This window comes from Cetorhinus maximus, chromosome 7 (genome assembly GCF_964194155.1).
Source record: "Cetorhinus maximus chromosome 7, sCetMax3.hap1.1, whole genome shotgun sequence".
NCBI lineage: Eukaryota > Metazoa > Chordata > Chondrichthyes > Lamniformes > Cetorhinidae > Cetorhinus > Cetorhinus maximus.
Window position 1 is genome coordinate 137,217,794 of NC_135885.1, and position 22,661 is coordinate 137,240,454.

General features: G+C 43.1%; 1 protein-coding gene and 1 non-coding gene across 2 annotated transcripts in view; both read left to right on the top strand.

Annotated features, from left to right (window-relative positions):
* The window catches only part of LOC144683094 (kelch-like protein 1), a 386,264-nt gene that overhangs the window by 234,360 nt on the left and 129,243 nt on the right, over nt 1-22,661 (top strand). Inside the window, exon 6 of the mRNA XM_078546112.1 lies at nt 7,694-7,880. Coding sequence (XP_078402238.1) covers nt 7,694-7,880 — 187 coding nt within the window. The remainder of the gene's footprint in view (nt 1-7,693; nt 7,881-22,661) is intronic.
* On the top strand, nt 17,274-17,438 carry LOC144683158 (U1 spliceosomal RNA). Its single transcript, XR_013577199.1, has one exon. It is a non-coding gene; the product is annotated as a U1 spliceosomal RNA (small nuclear RNA).

A 22,661-nucleotide genomic window follows, 5' to 3' on the forward strand; every position in this document is an offset into this window, starting at 1 on the left:
CACTCCTTTATACTTTGAAACTTGTAATGTCTTTTTATATAGCTGAGTATAATTGAATAGTTTTATATTACTGTCACTTACATAAAACATTCTGCATGAATCTAAGCAGGACATGGTACATTGGAGAAGTGGAGCGTGATATGTGATGAATTACTTTACACGTGTCTGTCTGACAGTTAGGCACAAGAAACCTTTAATATTCTGATGTCTATGTGCTTGTTCTCTTAACATTATTCAGGTTTATTTGATTTATATTAGATTGTGAATAAGTGAAACAACACTGCGGACCAGGCTTTCTTGTATTGTCTGCTACTGATTAAAACATGTCATGTAGTTGGGGAGCTGTGAAAATATTGATCGATCTCTGAAGAATGTGGCTGGTCATGTTTGCTGCATAATGGACGTGCACTGTGTTTGTCTTATCACCTGTTGGTTTATATTGCATGCAGTAGCATTTAGAGTGTTTGCTGACCAGTCAGTGGGCTTTAAATGGCTGCTTCAAGTGTGCAGTATATATCGAAAGTCATTGTTCCTTCAATAAATAACCTCTATGCCTTGCCACTTTTCTTATTCATCAAAGGACATAAAAGAAAGGCTTTCCATTAAAACCTTCAATGTAACAAAGTGAAAAGCACTTCCAAAAACAGGGTTCTTGGTACATTCATTATCTGTTGACTAAAAGAAATGTCTCCAGCTTTGAATTGAAATATAAAATAGTAAAGCTAGAGGCATTTGCTGAAGATGAATAATAGAACACTCAAAGTGCCAAACTGCAAGAAACATGTCCAAACCTTTGTTAGCTCTCATTAATAGCGATTGAGGCTAGACTTTAAAACAAACTTAACCTTTAATCAACGTCATCAACAAATAAGATTTATACATCCTTATATTATATTTATTATTTTCCAGGAAAAAAAATCTCAAAATGCAAATTTAACCCACTTCAAGAAAGTCATTAATGGCGAGCATCATCATTAACAATTATATGTTGGTTAATCTATTTTTAAAAAATCATCAGATTGAACCAAAACTGACGATTTAGCTCATTGCTTTAGTTTCTGTAGCCCTTTAAGTTTTTTTAAAAATTAATTAGGATTCACATCTTCTGGGAAATATTACTAAATTGCAGCTCAAGTGCTTCAGGAAGTATTGACAGTCAGGAGTTTGGAAAAGAGACCCTTTGGACAAGACTGAACAAAGCATTTTGGAGTAGAAATTGAAAGAAACAAAGGAGCTGTGTTCTGAGAATTAGGTTGACTGTAACAGTTCTCTTACTATCTACTTTTACCTTGTTCCCTTGAAACTCTTACCAAACTTATTACATAATTTACTTTGAGCAAGTTAACATACACAAACAAGCTGATCGCTTGATCAGATCAAACTGTTTCATCTAAGAACAGTTTTGTTTTCCATTGGGGGCCGAGAAATATCATTGGTGCAGTATGAAATGGTTAACTAAGCACTGTTTAAGTTTTCCCGATGTAATTATGCATGCTTGTCACCCTGAGATTTTACTGCTTCATCTGTCTGAGATTTAATGCACAATATGGGAGATGCATAATGAAGCATCTGGTGGAGCACAAAGGATTGATTGTTACAACGAGCATCCTTGAAAAGTGATAAACAATCATCCAAGTCCCGAAAATAGTGCATGGAAGGAATGAAGAACTTGAGTATTGCTGAAGAAAATGACATATTGAAGCTTTTAGTCTTGCACTCATCAGGACACTCGTAAGAATGCCAATATAAAGGAAAAAAAACAATCTAAAGAAGAGAAGAGAGTGCTGATTTGTTGGCAAGTAGACTCTGATGGGTAGGGGTGTTGCCTTGGAAAATGCACCAGTTACTGACAGTTAACTGCCAAGCATTGTTTGAAATTTAAACCAGACATCTTGGCCCTGATTGGTCAAGGTATTACCCTGAAAATGAGTCAGCGAATGGCTGTCACTTATTTTGTTTAGCTGAAACAGGCATAATGTGTGCACATGTTCTTTCTGTCTGCAAAGAACAGGGCCCTGTGTCTTAATACGTATAGCTTCCAGTACACGCAAATGCGCAACACTGTGGGCATGACTGACAATCTTAAATTGGTTGTCAGCGTAATTCTTTGCGGACTGAGGATTATTTAGCAAATGTTGTCTAATCATGGAATCACACCTATTGTTGGACACTGTGTTTTGAGTTTTGCAAAGCATGGGCTGGTTAGGTATGGTCTGTACCTTGCCCATTGCGAACAGTGACCGGGGCATGCTGTTTGTTACGTATCATCAGCACTCTCTTCACATACAGTGTAAATTGTTGTTTTCTCCTTATATTGGTATTCTTGCCAAGTCTCCTGATGAGTGCAAGATGAAAAGCTTCCAGAGATCCAGTGTGGTTACTGCTTCTCCCACAACAGCTAGATGTTCAAATTCAAAGGGCAGTTTATATAGAGATTCCTGTCATAGCAGGATCATTAACACTGTCTATACAAAGCAAGATCTTGGGAAGTGTTCATGACGCAGGGTTGTGAAGTGTTGGAAAAACCCCTGTGATATCAGCAGCAAATTCTTCAGTGGCACAGGTCATGAATGTCCATATGGCTGCTACAGAAGCCTTAGACTTTGCTCTTAGAGATGTTGTTGTCCTTGGAGATCAGATAGAGCCAGCCTGGAACCCACTACCCACAAATTCCATACTGCCCTAAGCAGATCAGTGGATATGCTGAGAATGCCCAACAGAATGCCTGTACATATGAGTCATGGATCAGGGAAGAGGTTGGCAAGAGAATGCCACATCTGGGCTATCAGTCACCCCTGTCAAAAGTGACAGCAGCCTGACAGCAGCAGATACGGTTGGTATAGATTGCAGGCCAGCTGAGTGAACACGGTGTGGAGAAACAGTGCCATCTGAATCCCAGATGGCCATCGGACGCCAGAAGGCCTGCCCCTTCCATACTGAACCACTGAGGAGAAGTACTAGGTTTGGACACCCATCTTTGTTTGGCTCGTGAAGGTAACAGAGATTGAATGTGATAGCTTTATTTATGAAGTACAGTTCATATATCTTGAGCTCAAATAACATATTTATAAGAACGTGGTTCTGCAGCAGAAAAAAAATAATCAAATATCAGCAAAATACAGAATGATGCGTATAAATTACTGTTAGAGAAAGGGAAATAATTATCAATATCAATCTGAATCAGACTCAAGGTTCCGTCTTCAAATCAGTTTAGAACTAGACACAAAGCAATACAAGGGAATCCAGATCCTGATGTTGATGAGGTTTCAACATGCTAGGAAGTAATGCTGGGCTCAGGAGAAGCAGGGTGAGTGGATTTTAATCACTTCCAGACAGAGGTAGAAGATGAATTTGCTCCAGGTGCTGCTCTAATGAGTTTGTTGCTAAATAGCCTTTCCTTCTGCCTCTTTGAATGTTTTTTAATGCCGGGAGAATCTTCGATTCCTCTTCAGATGTACGATGAAATTATCACAAACAACAGATGTGGCTTTTTTTTTTTCGGAAGCTCAGAAAGACAATTTCATTCTGACTTGCAGCGAGTTGCTGAGGTTATCATGGTGCTGGGATAGATGGCAGAGCGACTACTGAACCTGGAGTACATTATCTATAAAGATATCTATCAGGTTGCCATTGCTCATGATACCAGAGTTTGGGGAAGATTGGGGGAATGTAAAATCAGTCAGAGATTAAATTTGGTCCTTGACCTGCGAAGGGTGGTAGAAGTTTGAAATTCTCTTCCACAAACGGCAGATGCAACTATGTCAGTTATTAATTATAAATATGCAATTGATTCTTTTTTTTTACCCAAAGGTATTAGGGGATATGGGACAAAAGATGGGTATATGGAGTTAGGTCACAGATCTGTCATTATCTCACTGAATGGGGGAAGAGGTGTGAGAGGCCAAATTGCCGCCTCCTGTTCATTCTTTTATCCATTCATGAGATGTGAGCTTCTCTGGCAAGGTCAGCAGCATTTATTGCCCATCCCTAATTGCCATTCAGAAGGTAGTGGTGCTTCTTGAACCGCTGCAGTCAAGGTGGTGTAGGTACACCCACAGTGCTGTTAGGGAGGGTGTTCCAGGATTTTGCCCCAGCGACAGTCAAGGGATGCAATATATTTTCAAGTCAGGAGGTGAACTTGATAGTCATTGCATTCCCATGTAACTACTGCCCATGTCTTTCTCGGTGGTAGAGATCATAGGTTTGACAGGTGCTTGTGGTAATCTGAGGTGTAATACACCTTTAACAGAATGTGAGCAGATTGACCACATGACTATAAGACCCAATAGCTGTGTAACATGTTAACGTTAGTCCAGAGGAGGGTCTGGTTGGGGAAGCACGCATCATGTTAGTGCTCTGTTGTTTGTGTAAATAAATAGCATGAGCTTCATTTCATATTGGCTCTGCATCTACAGCATATTGTAATCGACTCACCTGCCGACAGATAAGCCTGCAACCAGTTCGCGAGCAAAGTGACCCCATAGTAGAACATAAACACTGGCGACGAGGCAAAACACAGCCAGTCGACGACATCAAGGAAAGCTGCGAAAACTCAACTGAAGTGAATCAGCCATGCCTTGCAGGATGATTGTAATTACTGCCCTCACCGTAGTCATCAAAGTTATCTCCTTCCAGTATGCCACAATTTGGCCGCATCGAACCATTTGATCAGACCACCAATGACTGGTCACATTATATTGAACGCCTCGCGTTTTTCTTTTTGGCCAACGACATATCGGGAGAGGAGAAGAGGTGGACGACTCTCTTATCGACATGTGGCAGTAAAACATACGGCCTAATCCGCAGTATAACGGTACTCAACACCCCAGGTTCCAAGAGCTTTGATGAGTTGGTGAATCTAGTGAAAAGCCATTTTCAGCCAAAATCCTCAGTAACAACGCAGCGTTTTAAATTCAGTTTGAGGTGTTGCGTCCCTGAAGAGACAGTTGCTTGTTATGTAGCAGCCTTAAAACAACTGACAGAGCACTGTGAACATGTCAATTAATGACATGTTAAGAGACCGATTAGCGTATGGGATTAACGAAGGCGCCATTCAAAAAAAGGTTGTTGTCAGAAACAAATTTAGACTTCAGCAAGGCGCTGGAGTTGGCGCTCGAAATGGAAAGCGTGGTCAGGGACTCAGAAGAAATCAAGGGAGCACAGCATCACTGTGGGTGTACCTACACCACCTGGACTGCAGCGGTTCAAGAAGGTGGCTCACCACCACCTTCTCAAGGGCAAATCAAGGGAGCACAGGTCTCTGCGGAAAGGTGGGAAACAGCTGCCATTAACAGACCTACAAAAAGCAATGGTTTAATGGATAAGAACCACATTCATAATAGCAGAATCGGAACCAGACAGCCTACAAACGAATGACAATTTAAAAGACCCGAGTGTTTCTGCTACCGTCGCAATGGGCTCATTCTGTGATATTGTAAAGAGGGATTGAGGCAAAGTTTCAAAGAAAAAAGCAGAAGTCGTGAAATTCATATAATGGAGGAACCAGAAGAAACAGAGTCAGATATTTACTCGCTACACAATTTAAAAATGGGTAAAACAGAACTAATCTACGTGACAGTAGAAGTCAACAGAAAACCTATTCGAATAGATACAGACGCACCCATGACAGTCATGGGTGGACACACGTGTCAGTATCTGAATTGGAGGAGGCCACTCATAAAGCTGGAAAACTCAGATGCCAGACTAAAGACATATACTAGCGAAGACATACAAGTAAAAGGTATGTGCAAAGTTCCAGTACAATATAGAAGCCAGTCTGTTAATCTACCCCTCATGGTGATGGCAGGCAGAGGACTGAGTCTCCTCGGAAGAAACTGGTTAAGGGAGATCAATCTTGAGAGATTACTGAGATCTCAATCAGGAGCAGAAAATGTTGCTGTTTGGAAAAAGGAGCATGTACAGACTCAATAAAAGGGGCAGGGATAAGGCAGCCGATGACATCATCGCAGGCAGGGGTCAGCGCTGTCAGGAAGCTCCCTGAAGGCAGAGAGCTGCCTCAGGGAGCTGAAGACCTGAAACAGCAGAAATACAGGTTTCAAAAGCTGAAAAAAAGTATCCATGCATCATAATCAGTCACCTGAAAATTTAGCTTATGAAAAAGCTGTCCACAGAAATTTATTTATATTATATTTCATCACGGAAATCTCATCCTGCCTGTGGCTGAGGTTTGTCGAAAATGCAAAGGCCACCTGGCTGATTCGCCCATCTGCCAACAGAAATTATTCCTGCTAAACCGCATTTGCCAGCAGCAAGAACCACATGGCAGGATCTCATTAATGAGAACTTCATCTAAATACCCCCTGCACGCAATGTAACACTGAAGAGAGTGCCTTGAAAATTTGGTGAATCTTCCATTCTGCATACAGGAGACTCAGCCTCTCCTTCAACATTGCCAAAATAAAACTCATGTATCAACCCACACCTGGCCAGCCAAATATTCCACTTCCCATTCATGTTGCAGGAGAGGCTCTGGAATATGTTGAGCAGCTCTCATACCCTGGCAGCCACCTCTCTCAGAAGACCACCATTGAGGAGGAGATCCAATACCAGGTCAGCAGCGCCAGCTCAGCCTTCTACTACCTCAAGGGACATCCTGCCCCATGTGTCCACAGATCTCTGGTCGAGAATCGGCCTGTTCAGTCACATGAAGATCCATGGCAGAAATTTGCGACCCTAAGTAGACGTCATCCTTGAATCGAAGGACAGCTGCTGACGATCACTCAAAGTACTTACAGTCCTCAACATGTACCAAAAGCAATGGCCAAAGGCACTCTCACTAACATTGGCTTCTGCACCATCTTAGCAACCATGAATCCCACTCTTTCATCTGTTAATATCTTATTTTACACCATTCCATGAAACGTCTCTTGACATCATTGAAATACATTGCAAACAGATTGAAAACTCTATCAATGAGTGGCGTGTGTGCCAAGTATTTGTTGCTCTGGTGCTTTACCATGTTGATGGGCCAGGTGCTGCGGAGCCTATCTTACTGCTTCACCCAGTGGCCAGAGTAAGTGAACTCGATGGCTGCTGGATGTTGGTGGGCATCCTTGAGATTGGTTTGGTGCTGCACCATGAGAGGCACGGTAACTGGCTCTGTTCATATCCGATCTTTGGCAGTGACTGCCAAGTAGCGACAGCTGCAGAAGGCGCGAGTCCAGATCGCAAGGAGAGTGTTACATTCCTGGATGGAGCCATCATTCAATAGTGCACTTTGAGTCAACTCCAGTAACAGGAAGGTGCTCAGATTGCTTAAGGGAGCAACTGATGCCCTTAAAATGGAAAAGGTATTTACAGCAGATTTAAATCTAATTATTCCCTCTTCTCTCAGCATTCATTACCAATTTGCTTGCAATTCACAATCACTTTAGCAGTGTGGTATAATGATATGTATTACCAATTAAATTATTTCACCTCAGAAACACAATGTATGGTATAAAATAAAATTTGCTGTGGAAAAAGTTACAAGACTAAAATTTAACCTTGAAATCCTCCTGACGCTGGTAAACAGTTTGAACTTTACAATTTCATCAGAACTGCTCAGTTGAATTACAGCCTTCAACCTCCTTCCAGAATATCCACTATTCCATATATACTTTATGAGTAGTTGCTGGCAAATCTAGAAACCAGTTACCTGAATGTGTTTATTTACTAATTTATTGTTTTACAGCTTTTGGCAGACCTTGAAAATAATGCTCTCTTTAAGGATGACCTGGAATGCCAAAAACTTATTCTTGAAGCCATGAAATACCATCTGTTACCAGAGAGACGACCTTTAATGCAGAGCCCAAGGACTAGGCCTCGAAAGTCAACTGTTGGAGCCCTCTATGCAGTTGGGGGGATGGATGCCAATAAAGGTAGGCTTTTTAGCACAGGTTTGAAAGTTAAAATGATGGTCATTAAAGGACAGAAATTATCATTAGTAATATTCATGGATGAATGCTTAATATAAAATTTTGCAGCACAGCAGGTTGATGTATCTTGCCTGTGCATGTGCTATGAAAGATCCAAACATGTTCAGATTAAAATCCTCTGGCTACCATTTGAACTGAAACATTTACGGTGGACAGAAAATGCAATAGAAGTACAGTGAAGGGTACCAAAAACAGAAAACATTCTGAAGAAGATTCATATTAGACTCGAAATGCTAACTCTGTTTCTCTCTCCGCAGATGCTGCCAGACCTGCTGAGTTTTTCCAGCGTTTTCTGTTTTTATTTCAGATTTCCAACACCCCCACTAATTTGCTTTTGTGACAGTAAAGGGTAGTGTGTCTGCTTTGGGATGAAATAGGTGATTCCAATGCAAATTGCGGCCTAAATTGTGGCTGTGCTGAAAAGTGTTTTCCTTCCCCGAGCTTCTGCTCAAGTGGATTTGTATATCGCCAAATGCAAATCCGCCACAAGAGGCTTTTTTTGTTTGTTCTTTCATGAGATGTGGGTGTCTCCGGCTGGCCAACATTTACTGCCCATCCCGAAGTGCCCTTGAGAAGGTGGTGGTGAGCCGCTTTCTTGAACCGCTGCAGTCCATGTGGTGTAGCTACACCCACAGCACTGTTCGGGAGGGAGTTCCAGGATTTTGACCCAGCGACAGTGAAGGAACGGCGATATATTTCCAAGTCAGAATAATGAGTGGCTTAGACTTGCAGGTGGTGGCGTTTCCACACATCTGCTGCCTTATCTTTCTAGGTGGCAAAGGTTGTAGTTTTGGATTTGCTGTTGAAGGAGTCTTGACGAGTTACTGCAGGGCATCTTGTATATGGTACACACTGCTGCCACTGTGTGTCAGTGGTGGAGGGGGTGGATGTTTAAGATGGTGGATGCGGTGCCAATTAAGTGGGCTGCTTTTTCCTGGGTTTTGTTAAGCTTCTTGAGTGTTGTTGGAGCTTCCCTCATCCAGGCCAGTGGGGACAATTCCATCACACTCCTGAATTGTGCCTTGTAGATGGTGGAAAGTCTTTAGGAAGTCAGGAGGTGAGTTACTCACCCCAGAATTCTCAGCATCTGACCTGCTCTCATAGCCACAGTATTTATAGTGCAGCATTTTAAAGTTAAATCTTTGCTTTCAAAATATTTATGAGTGGTAATTTGTCAAAACTTTATGGACAGAATCTTGCAGTCGGCGTGCGGGGGTGGGTCTGACACGTTGACGTGTAAAATGCCATGCTGGGGGGGGTATTAGTTGTTTGCTTCCAGTGCAATGTCTTGAACATCTAAGCAAAATTTTGCAGACACCTGAGTTGCATTGAACTCAACTTGCACTTTAGCACCTGTTATCCCAATATCAGTTTGGGGGGGCAGAAATGCACTGAAAAAACTAGCATAATTAATAGTCAATATCTAGAGCAATGTTTAAAGACCAATAAACAGAGACCAAAGTGGTTAGATAACCCTGAAGAAGAGATTTGAATGGTTGAAACAACTTTTGTCCACTGCAGTGTAGAGGCATGAAGCATATTGAAAAGATGAGAAACTTTTTTTATGGGATCAAACTTTATTGCATCGTTTCCATTGTAAGCTGTTCTTATTTGAGTGAATTTATGCTGCAAGTTTGATGTATATTCATAACGTTGATTATGATTGCACTCTTCAGCTGCTCAGTGGTTTATAGTAAATTAATAATGCATTAGAATCACTTCCCAAACTATGGTGGATTTAATGAATATAAACAAAACTCTGGCAAAAGATGTATTAAAGATATTTCACCAAGGGCAGTGAGGGAAGTTTATCTAATGGGACAAAGAAACAAAATATGAAAATAAACAGGAAAAAACATGTAACTTACTGGAGAACAGCCTGGAGAGATAATGGGCCACTCATCTCAGCATTGATAAAGGGAAGGGGCAGTGAGAAAAATAAATCAAAATTTTGGATTTACTGCGTAGCTATAATTAGGATCAAATGGGTCCAGTGGGATATTAACAGACAAGCGCATTAATGTTAAGGAGGTTAATGCCTACATTAAAATAGTGACTAAAGGAATTTTATGGAAACATGTTTGTATATTATTACCCATCCTTCGGATGAGATATTAAACTGAGGCTCCGGCTCAGATTTTCGCCCTTGAGGTGGGAAGCTTTACTTGGGAAATTCCCCAACTCAGTAGATCCTTCTCCTTTAAAGTGGCCCCCACCCGCCATCCTTTCATTCTGGGAGGCGGGTTGGGAAGGAGTCAGGCCTGCCACCTCTACCAGCAATTTGGAGGTGGTCATGGAAGCGTGCTAATGCCGAAATGGGCTGGTTGGCAGGCCTGCCTCAATTCTCTTGGACTTTGTCCTAGTTGTTTTAAAGGCTGTTAGGTCCTCCAGCCCGTAGACCTCACACCCTCCCCACTCACCCCTCCATGCCAGCTCCATGTCCCTTCCGTGACCACCTTGCTTCCTTCATGCCCACTCACCCAGTATGCACTGCAAAAGCAATGAGCCATATAATAACAATGGCAAGCATTGAAATGCATTTTTAAAAAAAACACCCATTCAAAAATTGGCTTTGAAGGAAAACTTCTGCTCTTACAAACCTAAAAAAGTGCCAATCAAACAGAGTCATTATAATTTCAATAGCAGAATCTTTACCTTGCTCCACACTTCTTTATCTTGTTGAAATAAACATACAGATATTAAAAGAAAGTGTTCAAAGAGAGAAAAAATTAATATATCAAATGCATCAAAGCAAACACTCCACTTCCACTAATGAAAACAGACCACTGTTGAGCTCACCTATTAGTGAGTCTTGGAGCTCAGTCAAGTATTCATAATAAGGCCATCTGGACAAACAAATGGATGGCCATTTGTTTCTGTTGATACAGTTCACAAGCCAGCCAACCTGTCCCCAGTGTAGGGTTTTGGGGAGCATGTTGGACAGGGCAGGGTAGTATGGGGGTGTAGGTGATGGCAGATGCAGGGAGTCAAAATTGTGGTGGGGGGGAGGCTCTGATTGGCACAGGGGGCCTGGGAAGGAGGCCACTCCCCCTTTCACTGACCAGCATCCGACAGGGTTAAACCTGCAGGGCTACACATTGGATGCAGGCCTCTCCTGCCATCCATTATAGAAACATAGTAAATAGGAGCAGGCGTGGGTAATTTGGTCTTTCAAGCCTGTTCCGCCATTCAATATGAACATGGCTGATCCTTTATCTCATACTCCAGCTCTCTTCTCATGACCTGTGATGCCTTTAGAGCGATAGCAGGATGAGGTTCTTAATTATGCATTAATTGCCCACTTAAGGGCCTCAGTTGGGCCACAGGTGTACCTGATGCCTCCCCACCGCTTGTGAAACCATGGTGGGAGTGGGCAGGCTGGTGACAGGTACCCTGACGATGGTGTGGCACCCTAAGTTATGAGTCTCCGCCCATCTGTTTTCCCACCTACAGGTGACCTGTAAAATATAACCTCTTGAAACTACGGGATTGCTGTAGAAACCCATCTCGTTCACTAATGCCTTTTAGGGAAGGAAATCTGATGTCCTTACCCTGTCTGGCGGATATGTGACTCCAGGCCCACAGAAACGTGTTTGACTCTTAACTGCCCACTCCAATGGCCTAGCAAGCCGCGCAGTTGTAACAATCTGCTATGAAAATGTCCAATTAGAATAAAATAGGATGGATCACATAGCAATGACTTAGGCACTGTGGTCATGGCAAAGGCACTACCTACGCCGCATGGACTGCAGTGGCTCAAGAAAGCGGCTCACCATCATCTTCTCACGGGCAATTAAGGATGGGCAATAAATGCTGGCCTTGACAATGATACGCACATCCCATGAACAATAAATAAATAAATAAGTAAATAACTGCAGGTATTTAGCAACATCAAAGCCACCAGTGGCTAGCAATCAGGGAGCTTTATTGTTATTTAATTATCAAGATAAGATGATGTCATTCAGACTTTCATGCAATTTTAACTGTCGATGTCCACTGCCAGAGTGGTCAGGGAAAGTCGCTGTCTATCAGGATCGTAATCAAAAGAGGCTCAGGCATGTCTAACTTTTTGTTTTCTAAAGGTTACCTTCTATGCCTGGAGGAGCAGGAGATGTCCTCTGAACCCCACAAGGAAAACTTGTTCCCAGACTTCCCTATCACACCCCTTGGCCATGGTTGCCACTGGACACCAATCCTTCATACCTTTACTGGGTATCTTTTCCTTGAGTCCCTGTTAGCATTCTTCTGTCATGTGAGTTCCCAGTCCTACCCACTGGCAGCCACGTCATTCACTGTTGCAATTCCAGCAGCGCCCACTAATGTGCTCTTGGCGCTATGCTGGGACTGATGGAGCTGCTGGCCAATCGTATTGGCTGGCAGCTTCTGAGAGTGGGCGAAGGTCCCACTGGGCCCTTGTTTAGTCTGCCCGGAGTGCGTTATGGACGTGGGGCAGGCCGCCGTGGAGCGGATTGGCTCCACACCAATTTTAATTCCCGAGACGAGCCGTCTGCACCCCTGTGACATTCAGCCCCACAGAAATTGTTCACCGCTCCTTAAATATCATCGAGTTGATGCAGAAGTCAGAAGTGACTTTAATACTAGAGCGCAGTTTTCGAATTGAATGCAAGTGCTGCTGAAGTAAGAGAAGGAACAAGAAATTTAGAAATACACTGCAAACCAATGAACATTTGAAAGAGTGGATAGGTTACAGTTCTGTTGTGTGTCTGACATGGTCCAGTAGTACCATTCCGACCTCTGGTTCGAACCCTGGATATATTGCTGCAAAAAGAGACATGTTACCGAAGTTGTTGCCTTGCATCCACCAAGGCAAACACAAGAATGCCAAATTTCAAACGATCACAACAATTTATACTACAGGACAAATGGCTGCTGATTGGTTGGCAAGTCGACTCTGATTGGCCGAGAAGTTGCCATAGCAAAAGTAATAGGGAGCTATAGGCTTCCCAAGCTTCTGGGTAATTCAAAAAATGTGCAAGGCATGAACATATTCCTTTTGCTTGCAGAGAACGGGTCGCTGCGTATGAATGACTTGTTGGACACCCTCCTTATTTTTCATGCCCCCAGCTGCCTTCAAATACGCCGGTGGGGATGGGTGAAGGAGTGGGGAGCATAAAATTCACCCCGAAAAGTTATCTGGCAAAGGTCCACTGTGCTCCATTTGCATGTCACAAAGAAAGATTGGATAGGCTGGGGGCGTTTTCTTTGGAACAGGGAGCTGAGGTGAGGCCTAGTTGAAGTGTATAAAATGATGAGGGACCTAGATAGAGTGGATAGGAAGACTCTATTCTGATTGCAGGATCTATAACATGGGGCATAGATCTAGGGTAAGAAATAGGAGGTTTAGAGGAGATTTGAAGAGAATTTTCCTTTGCCTTGAGGGTGTGGCATTCTGGAACTCACTGCCTGAAAGGGTGATAGAGGCAGAAGCTCTCATAACATTTTTAAAAGTCCTTGGATATGCATTTGAAGTGCCATAACCTACAAGGCTACGGACCAAGAGCTGGAAAATGGGATTAGGCTGGATGGCTACTTGTAGGCAGGCACAGACATGATGGGCCGAATGACCATATCCCATGCTGTAAATTTCTGTAGTTCTATACAACCCATCAAAATTAATGTCTCAGTAAAATTCCTCAATTGATAATGATAAATTTTGTTTGAATTATTATTTTATAACTTCAGCAGCTACACTTTTATAAACCCACCCGCTTTATCCATAGGGAACAACCTAGATAATTAGTCGCTACACTAACAAATAGCTTTCAAATTCTGAAGCTTGACTGTAACACATACTTAGAGAGATAAATGGAAAAAGTCAATAGTTCAAACGACTATTTATGTGTATTGAACTGCATGCTGTGAACCCCTACATAGTGGGTTATAAAGGAAGGGAATTTGACAATGTCTGTGACTCGATAAGGTCACCTGAACAAACCAATTTTCGAGAAATCCTACTTAAGGAATATTTTACCTTCACAGTGCTTTTGGGAGCCTGCAGTGTAACACAGTCTGCCAGGGCTTTGTAGGCAAAGGCAGAGCTAGGCAAAGTTTCCCATTTTAAGTTTCATTGTGGTGTAATAGTATTTCAATTTGCGAAAAATTCCTTAAGGCATTTTCATACTGTGACTGCTAGACATTACATTGAGCTACATAGAGTGCATAGCACAGAAATAGGCCAACTTGTTGATGCTGCTGTTTCCTACATTACAAAACAGTGACAACACTTTAAAAGTATTTAATTGACTGTAAAGCACTTTGGAATGTTCTGAGGCTATGGAAGTCTCTATGTAAATGCAACTGTTTCTTGTTATGCCCCACACAAGCCACTTCCAATCCCCAATCCTTCCTCATCCAACCCCATCAACATAGCCTTCTATTCCTTTCATCTTCATTGCACATACCCTTAAATGTGTGTAGGCTAGTTTTTTTTAATTCATCCACGGGATGTGGGCATCGCTGGCTGGGCCAGCATTTATTGCCCACCCCTAGTTACCCTTGAGAAGGAGGTAATGAGCTGCCTTCTTGAGCCACTGCAGTCCATGTGGTGTAGGTACACAGCAGACAGTGCTGTTAGGAAGGCAGTTGCAGGGACAGAGTTTTATGTCCATTGGGTGGGCGCATGCCCGAACCGAACGGACATGAAATAGTGCGCAATGACATCGAGCAAGTGTCGCGACGTCATAGTGCACTCGTGCGATATTTCACTCAGCGGGCACGCGTGGCAGTCAGAAGTGCGCCCGCCGACAATTAAACGTGCAATTAAGCCCATTACCGGTGCAATCAACAGCAATTTTAAGTGGCCCATCCACATTTACGGTTGGCGGATGGGCCATTCTCCCAGGCGGCGTTCCCATTTTTGCTCAAACCTCGATCCAGGGCGGGATGAAATCTCCATGGGGGAAATCAAATAAAAGGAGATACCTGGGTGCTGTTTGTTTGTGAGGTATGCTTTCAGATGCTTGATTGTGCTGCATGGCCACATTTTTCAGCGTGTCATGTCCTTTATTCTGTGGAGGTCTGCAGCTCCCTGGGGCAGCTGTCTGCCTTCAGGGGGCTTTCTCACAGCGCTCACCTGCAGCCTTGGTTACGTCAGCGCCTGCCCTCTTCTTGCCCCCACCCCAGCAGCGCCGAGTCTTTCAGCGTGTGTTTCACGCTGGCTGGCCGTTAAATGACCAGACAGCATGAAATCACGGTCTGGGCTGGTGGCCATTTCCCGTCTGCTCCCGGGCCCGTCGATCATGTGCACCTGACGATCGAAAACTTCAGGCCCAGGATTTTGACCCAGCAACAGTGAAGGGACAGCCGATATTGTTCCAAGTCAGGGTGGTGAATGGCTTGGAGGGGAACTTGCAGGTGTCTGTCCGTCTCCTTCTAGGTGGTAGAGTTTGTGCATTTGAAAGGTGCTGTCAAAGGAGTCTTGGTGAGTCGCTGCAGTGCATCTTGTAAATGGTACACACACTGCTGGCACTGTGAGTAGGTGGTGGAGGGGGTGAATGTTGAAGGTAGTGAATGGGTTGCCAATCAAGTGGGCTGCTTTGTCCTGAATGGTGGTGAGCTTCTTGAGTTTTGTGGGAGCTGCACTCATCCAAGCAAGTGGAGAGTATTCCAACACACTCCTGGCTTATGTCTTGTAGATGGCGGACAGGCTTTGGGGAATGATGTGGTGAGTTAATCTCCACAGAATTCCCAGCCTCTGATCTGCTCTTGTAGCCACAGTATTTATATGACTGGTCCAGTTCAGTTTCTGGTCAATGGGTATCCCCAGGATGTTGATAGTTGGGGATTCAGTGATGGTAATGCCTTTGAACATCAAGGGGTGAGGGTTAGATTCTCTCGCGTTGGAGATGGTCATTGCCTGGCACATGTGTGGCGTGAATGTTACTTGCCACTTATCAGCCCAAGCCTAAATTTTGTCCAGGTCTTGCTTGATATGGGCACGGACTGCTTCAGTACCTGAGGAGACACGAGTGGTGCTGAACATTGCGCAATCTTCGGCGAACATCCCCACTTCTGACCTTATGATCTAAGGAAAGTCATGGATGAAGCAGTTGAAGATGGTTCTATCTAACTACTCCTAGTGGTAACAAGTTCCACATTCTAACCAATCTCTGGGTAAAGAAGTTCTCCTGAGTTCCCTATTACATTTATTAGTGATGATTTTATATTCATGATCATTACTTTTGGACTTCTCCACAAGAAAAAAACATCTTCTCTACATCTACCTGATCAAACCCATTCATGTTGTATCACATAACCCCTCTGCATTCCCTTTTCTAGTTTATTTGAAATTAAAATTTGAAGCAGACCTTTCAGGAGTGAAGTTAAGAAACACTTGCAAAAATTGGTGGAAGTTTGGAACTCTCTTCCATAAACTGTAGTTGACGTCAGGTCAATTGTTAATTTTAAATCTACCTGAGATTGATAGCTTTTTGTTAACCAAATGTATTGAGAGATGGGGGGTGCAAAAGTGGGTATGTGGTGTTAAGTCGCAGATCAACCATGATCTCATTGAAATGGTAGAACAAGCCCTAGCGGCCAAATGGCCTACTCCTGTTCTTAAGCACCAATGGAAAAGAGCCTGTTCAGTCTTCCCTGATAGGTATAAGCTCTCACTTCTGGTATCAACCCTGCAAATATTTCTTGCCCTTTGCCCCTATACCCATTTTAGCCTATCAAGGTCACTTATAACAATTTTTGAGATTTTTTTTTAAATCAGCAAGCATCTAGGACATATGAAGGTTCATAAGGTGGTTACAAACAATAAAAGCAGGGTATGCTTGTGACAGTTGTTTATTGTTTGAGCTGACCTTTGAACTCAACCAAGGCAAAGATTTTGACCTTGTCGGATGGGCACGGTGGGCGGGCCTGGGAGTGGTCACAAAGCCGACCGCTGCCTGCAATTGAGCCCCGACATCGATTTCAGGCTGGCCGGCCAATTAACGGCCATCCAGCGTGTAACAGCCAGCCAGTGTGAATTTTGCGCTGCAGCACTCAAGCGCTGCCGGAGGTGGGGTGGGAGGAGGGCGAGTGCGCAAGTTGGCGCATGTGCGCAAATGCATGCAGTGAAAGCTCCCTGAGGCATAGAGCTGCTTCAGGGAGCTAAAGGTTTTAAAAATCAGGAATAAAAAAAACTTTTCTATGTTAAAAACATGCCCCCTTCATGTAACTCTGTCATATGAGCAGGGACGTGCAATAAATGAAATTTAAAATTTTTTATTCAATTTTTAATTGCTTTTGAAAGCCTCACCCCGCCCATGGATGAGGTTTCCTAAAAAAAAACCAAAGGCCGCTTGGCCTTTTCGCCTGCCCGCCAATATACTTACCTGGCAGGGGAGAGACCATGATCATGAAGGTGGTTCTCCCAGGACGAGGCTAACCCATTGCACTTCGGGTGTGCTGACGCCTGCGATGTCCCCAAATGCGGGACATTCGACTGCAACATTTGTGGTAGTGGGGGGACTGGGTTCGTGTTCTCCCCTGAAAAAAAAACCCAAAAACCACAAGGTTGGACGGGCAGTGAAAAATTTCATTCAATTAGAACTTTAATGGCCTTGACAGGCCTGTTAATTGTCGGCGGGCACGCTTCCGACTCCCCCGCGCACCCGTCGACCAAAATGTAGCGCGATGACATCGGGACGCTCGCCCGGCATCATTGCGTGTCATTTTACACTCACAAATTTCAGCTTTCAAATTTTCACTTTAATCAGTGGTGGAAGACAGATGAAGGTCCATCATAAAGCAGCACCCCTATCCCCCACCCCTATACCCTTTCCGATTGGGTAGTAGGTATAACAAGCAGCCAATCCACTGCTCCCATGGACTAACATTTTTTAAATTCATTCATGGGATGTGGGCATTACTGGCTGTGCCAGCATTTATTGCTCATCCCTAATCGCCCTTGTTCAGAGGACATTTAGAAGTCAACTACATTGTTGTGTGTTTTGTGTCACATGTAGGGCGGCAGATTTCCTTTCCTAAAGGACATTTATGAACTAGAAGGGTTTTTTATGAACATCAGCAATAGTTTTGTGGCCATCATCAGACTTTTAATTCCAGATTTTTATTGAATTCAAATTTCACCACCTTTCATAGTGGGATTTGAACCCAGGTTCCCAGAGCATTACCCTGGAGTTCCTGGAATACTAGTCGGGTGATAATACCACTATGCCACCACTCCCCCACGAAGATAAATAGTATTGACCGTTCTGAAGAGCTTGCCTATTCTCTGCACGGCTGCTGAGTGACTCACTGTGTATTTTCAGAAGTTCACGTTTTCGTTGTGGATTTTTAGTCTCTTGCCTTTAACTTTAAACTGTTTAAAGATTGGGTTTGCCTAAGGTTCCAAGTGGCCATGTTGACCTTCCGGGGTAGTTTTAACCACCTGGGGGCTTTGGAAAGAAATTTCCCATATTTTTCTTCAAAGTTGTCTTTTCTTATTAATTTTAATCTGTTTCCTTGCCTCTCCCAGGAGATCACATTGCTTTTAGGTCAGGTGGCGAGCATAGATATTGTGATTCACAAGGTATCACAATGGTTTGGGACAGGCTGGTTGGACCAGCGGGTCTTTTCTTGTCCTTCATTGACCTTATATTCGTAATCAAAACGCTAGTCAGCTCATAGCTCTTCAGAAGGCAACTGAGCTTATATCAGTAACATATATAAACTAAATCAGAAATTCCTTCCAGGCTAAATGGTTGCAAATGACTTAAATAAAAAATGGAGCAATATCTCTTCTGCAGATCATATCAGCTGGGATATGATGGATTTTTTTAATATGTAATGAACACTGCTTGCTTGTGTTCTGCCTTGGCAGTGTAAGAAACAAAGAACTTGAATTTATGAAATGCCTCTTATGTCCTCAGGACCTTGCACAGAATTTCACATCCTGTGAATCGCTAAATTGCTCGTTAAGTTTAGTCGCTGCGGTTTTGCAGGCAAACATTGAAACTAAAAGAGAGAAAACTTGCATTTATATAGCGCCCTTCATGGCCGCAGGATGTCCCAAAGCATTTTACAGCCAATGAAGCACATGTGAAGTGTAATCACTGTTATAAGGCAGGAAATGCGACAACCAACCTGCACACAGCATTCTGCCACAAACAGCAATGCGATCATGACCATATAATCTGCTTTTGTGATTGAGGGATAAAGTTTGGCCAGGACACTGGAGACAACTTCCCTGCCCCCCTTTGAAATAATGCCGTGGGACTTTTACTTCCCCATGAGTGTTCGGATGGGGTTTTGGTTTGATGTCTCATCCAAAAGATGCCATGTCTGACAGTGCTGCACTCCCGATCTACTGCACTAGAGGGTCAGTCTGGATTTTTGTGCTCAAGCCCTGGGATGGAACTTGAACCCACAACCTTCTAACCTCTAAATGAGAGTGCTTCTGAACCATGGCCAACTCACTGCATTGCAATAATCTGTATACATAAATGAGATAAATGACCAGTTGGCCTTGCATTTGGAGGTTTAGAGGGAGTGCTAAGGGCCAAGACACCGAGAACATCATCCTTTCTTTCAGTGATGCTATGGAATCTTTTAGGTCCATCTAAACACACAGACGGGGCCTCAGTTAAACGTCTCATCTGAAAGACAGTGGGGTCAATTTTAACTTAACTGGCTGGTGAGAAACCCACAGGATCAGGTGGAAAGCTGATTTTACACTCCACCCACTGTTACTTGTGGTCTTCAGTGAACTGCAAAATCAAATTTGCAGCCAATCTAGTTAGTCTTCTGACAGGTAGAATGGGTTAGCTTTGACTTCAATACCTCTGACAATGCAGCACTCCCTCAGAACTATACTTCAATATCAGGCAAGAATATGCATTTTATAAGCTGTATAATGTTGCTGATTAAAGAATTTTAATTGAATGGAATTGCGTTTGTTGAATTTGGACAGATTAAGAAAGACATGTAGCTTACTTCTTGGCTTTTGTGTAACCATTAGAATTTTGAAAGGGGGCTAACATTCCCCTTTTAACACAAACAAAAACAAAATACCGTTGCAACTCTGAAAGAAAAAGAGAAAATGCTGGCAACATTCAGTGGATCAGGCAGCCTTTGTGAAGAGAGAGAGAGAGAGACCGCGTTAATGGGCCCAATTTTAACTCAGTGTAAGTGAATGGGTTTTGAGTGAGTTAAAATGGGACCCAATATTGAATATTTGACCTTATAATCAGAGCCATATCTTTAACATTGGCTTTCTGTATAAAAGCAAAATTATTTGTAATTGGGTGGCGCAGTATTCTAATATTGAGGGAACAAGGGTTTCGGCTATACCTCACATTGCATTGAAGCGGACCTTTCTAGTTTTATTATGAGGCTACACCAAAGTGAAGTTCCACAATAAGTGAGTTGAGGCCTGTATTACAGCTCCTGATGTGAGGCAAGGAAGAAGTAGACAAAGTGAGAAATGAAAGAAACAGAAATGAGTGATGTGAGAGAGAGAGAGGGGCAGAAGTGAAGGAGAAAGAAACAGAAATGAAGGGGTGAGAATGGTTAAATGTAATTGGCAATTGGACACAGTTTTACATCATTATTCTACATGACTCAAAAATCAATTTAATCATAGACAACTCATTCACCAGCCCTCATCTTTCATTCTTTCATGGGATGTGATTGGAAACCCCTTCACTCACCTGACTAGATACACCATCTTAAGTGATTAGTGCTTAGCACCATAGCCATTAGTAATGTTTCTACGTCATTTCTTCCAGCCATTTGGTAAATATTTACTGGGACTCAGTTGGCTTTAGTTGCCAGAATGAATAAGCAGTGCAGTGAAAAATCAAAGAATGAGAAAAAAACCTCGTTACTCTTTGTATTTTAAAGGTTAAATGAACACTCCAGGCTACAGCTTGAATGACATAGTGGATAAACACATAGTTTTGTTAGTTTGAGGCGATACAGAGCTGTATTAGTCAAGGAATTCCAAAGGTTGATCCCTGATTTGTGCTGACATACTTGGGAATGGTGGTGTCAAAGTTATGACAGGCCACACTACAAGAGATTAAAAACAGAGAATACTGGAAATACTCATCAGGTGTGGCAGCATCTGTGGAGAGAGAAGCAGAGTTAATGGGCAGATTCTTGTGGAGGCGACGAGGTTCTCACCAGTGAGAGCCCCACATCGCCTTTTTTGAAGAGAGTTCGGCAATCTTGTGCCACTCAGGCACTTGATCAGCCAGCAGCGGGCCCTTCCCAGCGATCAAGGACCCAGGAGGAGGAAGCCGGTCTCTGCTGAGAGCTGCCGGCCAACCAGAAGCCGGAAGCTGTCCTGTACTCAGCAGCGCAACGGAAGGTGGCGGCTGCTGCCGGTATGGCAACCACCTGAGGCCTCAGATTGAGGAGGGACCCAGGTGCTTGGCAAGCGGAGGGTTGTGGGGGAGAAGGGGATGGGGTCAGCAGCAAGGGGAGGGGCTTGTCTCTCAGTGCCCCCCCCCTCCCTTCTCATCTTCCCAATGCTGGGTTCCTTCAAAATGCCTTCAAATGAGTGATTCCTCTGGAAGCCCACAAGGAAATATGCTAGTTGTGCTCCCAGCATGGTGAGACCCTGCCTGTGTCTGGTTTATTACCAGCGGTGGTGGGATGAGGTCCTCAAGTGGCCATTAATTGAGGCATTAATTAATCACAGAGGAAGAAAGAACAAAAGGGAAGGCCAGCGATGGCGTGGTCAGAGGGAGAGATTAAGTGACTAAAGGGATGATGGTGCAAGGCAAAATGAGATGGTAATGGAACAAGTAAAGCCATTAGTTTGTAGTTGGTTAAATATACTGCTGATTCTCATTGTTCAGGTTTATACTTGGGAAGAATGGTAGCACTTGGCTGGGATGCTGCTGAAAGAAGGAATTTGATTCCAATACCTTCCACTATTTAAGGAAAGGTAATGGAGCAAAATTGGACAAAATAGGAGTAAAATTGCAAAACTTAGACGAGGCACCATTTTCATGAAATTGTGTTTTGGGTAGATTTACATTTTTGTCAGAATAATATTGGCATAACTGGCATAATGTTGTCTTCAAATATGATTTATATCATTTGGTCATGTGTTTGCAAGCAAAGACCAATTTGCTAATGTATGCTTTCAAAATGAGCCTGTGAAGATTTTGATCCCTCTCATCAGCTGTGAAGATGTTTAGAAAACCATTTCCGAAATGAACAGACGATGGTTATCATCGCTTGGCCCATCATGTTTGAGTTGTCATTCACGATGTCCATTTGATAATGTGACAGCACCTTGACATTGATTTCCTATGCCTGTAATAAGGAAGGGTGTGTGAAATAGCTACAAAGAATTCTCATTAACTTTAGTATCGTTTTTTTTAGTATTTCTGATTAGGCAGTTGATTGCATGTGACATAATTGGAAGAATTAGCTGTGATTAGTTACTGACCTCAAGGGCACCAGGGAGCCTGAATTAACATGCATCACTCAAACTCAAGTATCCTCCATACTTTCTAATGGCATCTGCTCCCTCACCTTGTCAGTATCAGTAATTTCTTGAGATTATTGTTATTGATATCACTGCTTAAAGAAAATAGACAAAATAAACCACGTATGAATTAAACATGTCTAACAATTGTTTGACACTTGAAAATTATTTGAGGTAGTGAAAGAGAGAAAGAAAGAAAGAGAGAGAAAAAGAGAGAGAGAAAGAGAGGCAGAGGGAGAGAGAAAAAGGGACAGCAGGGGAGAAAGAGA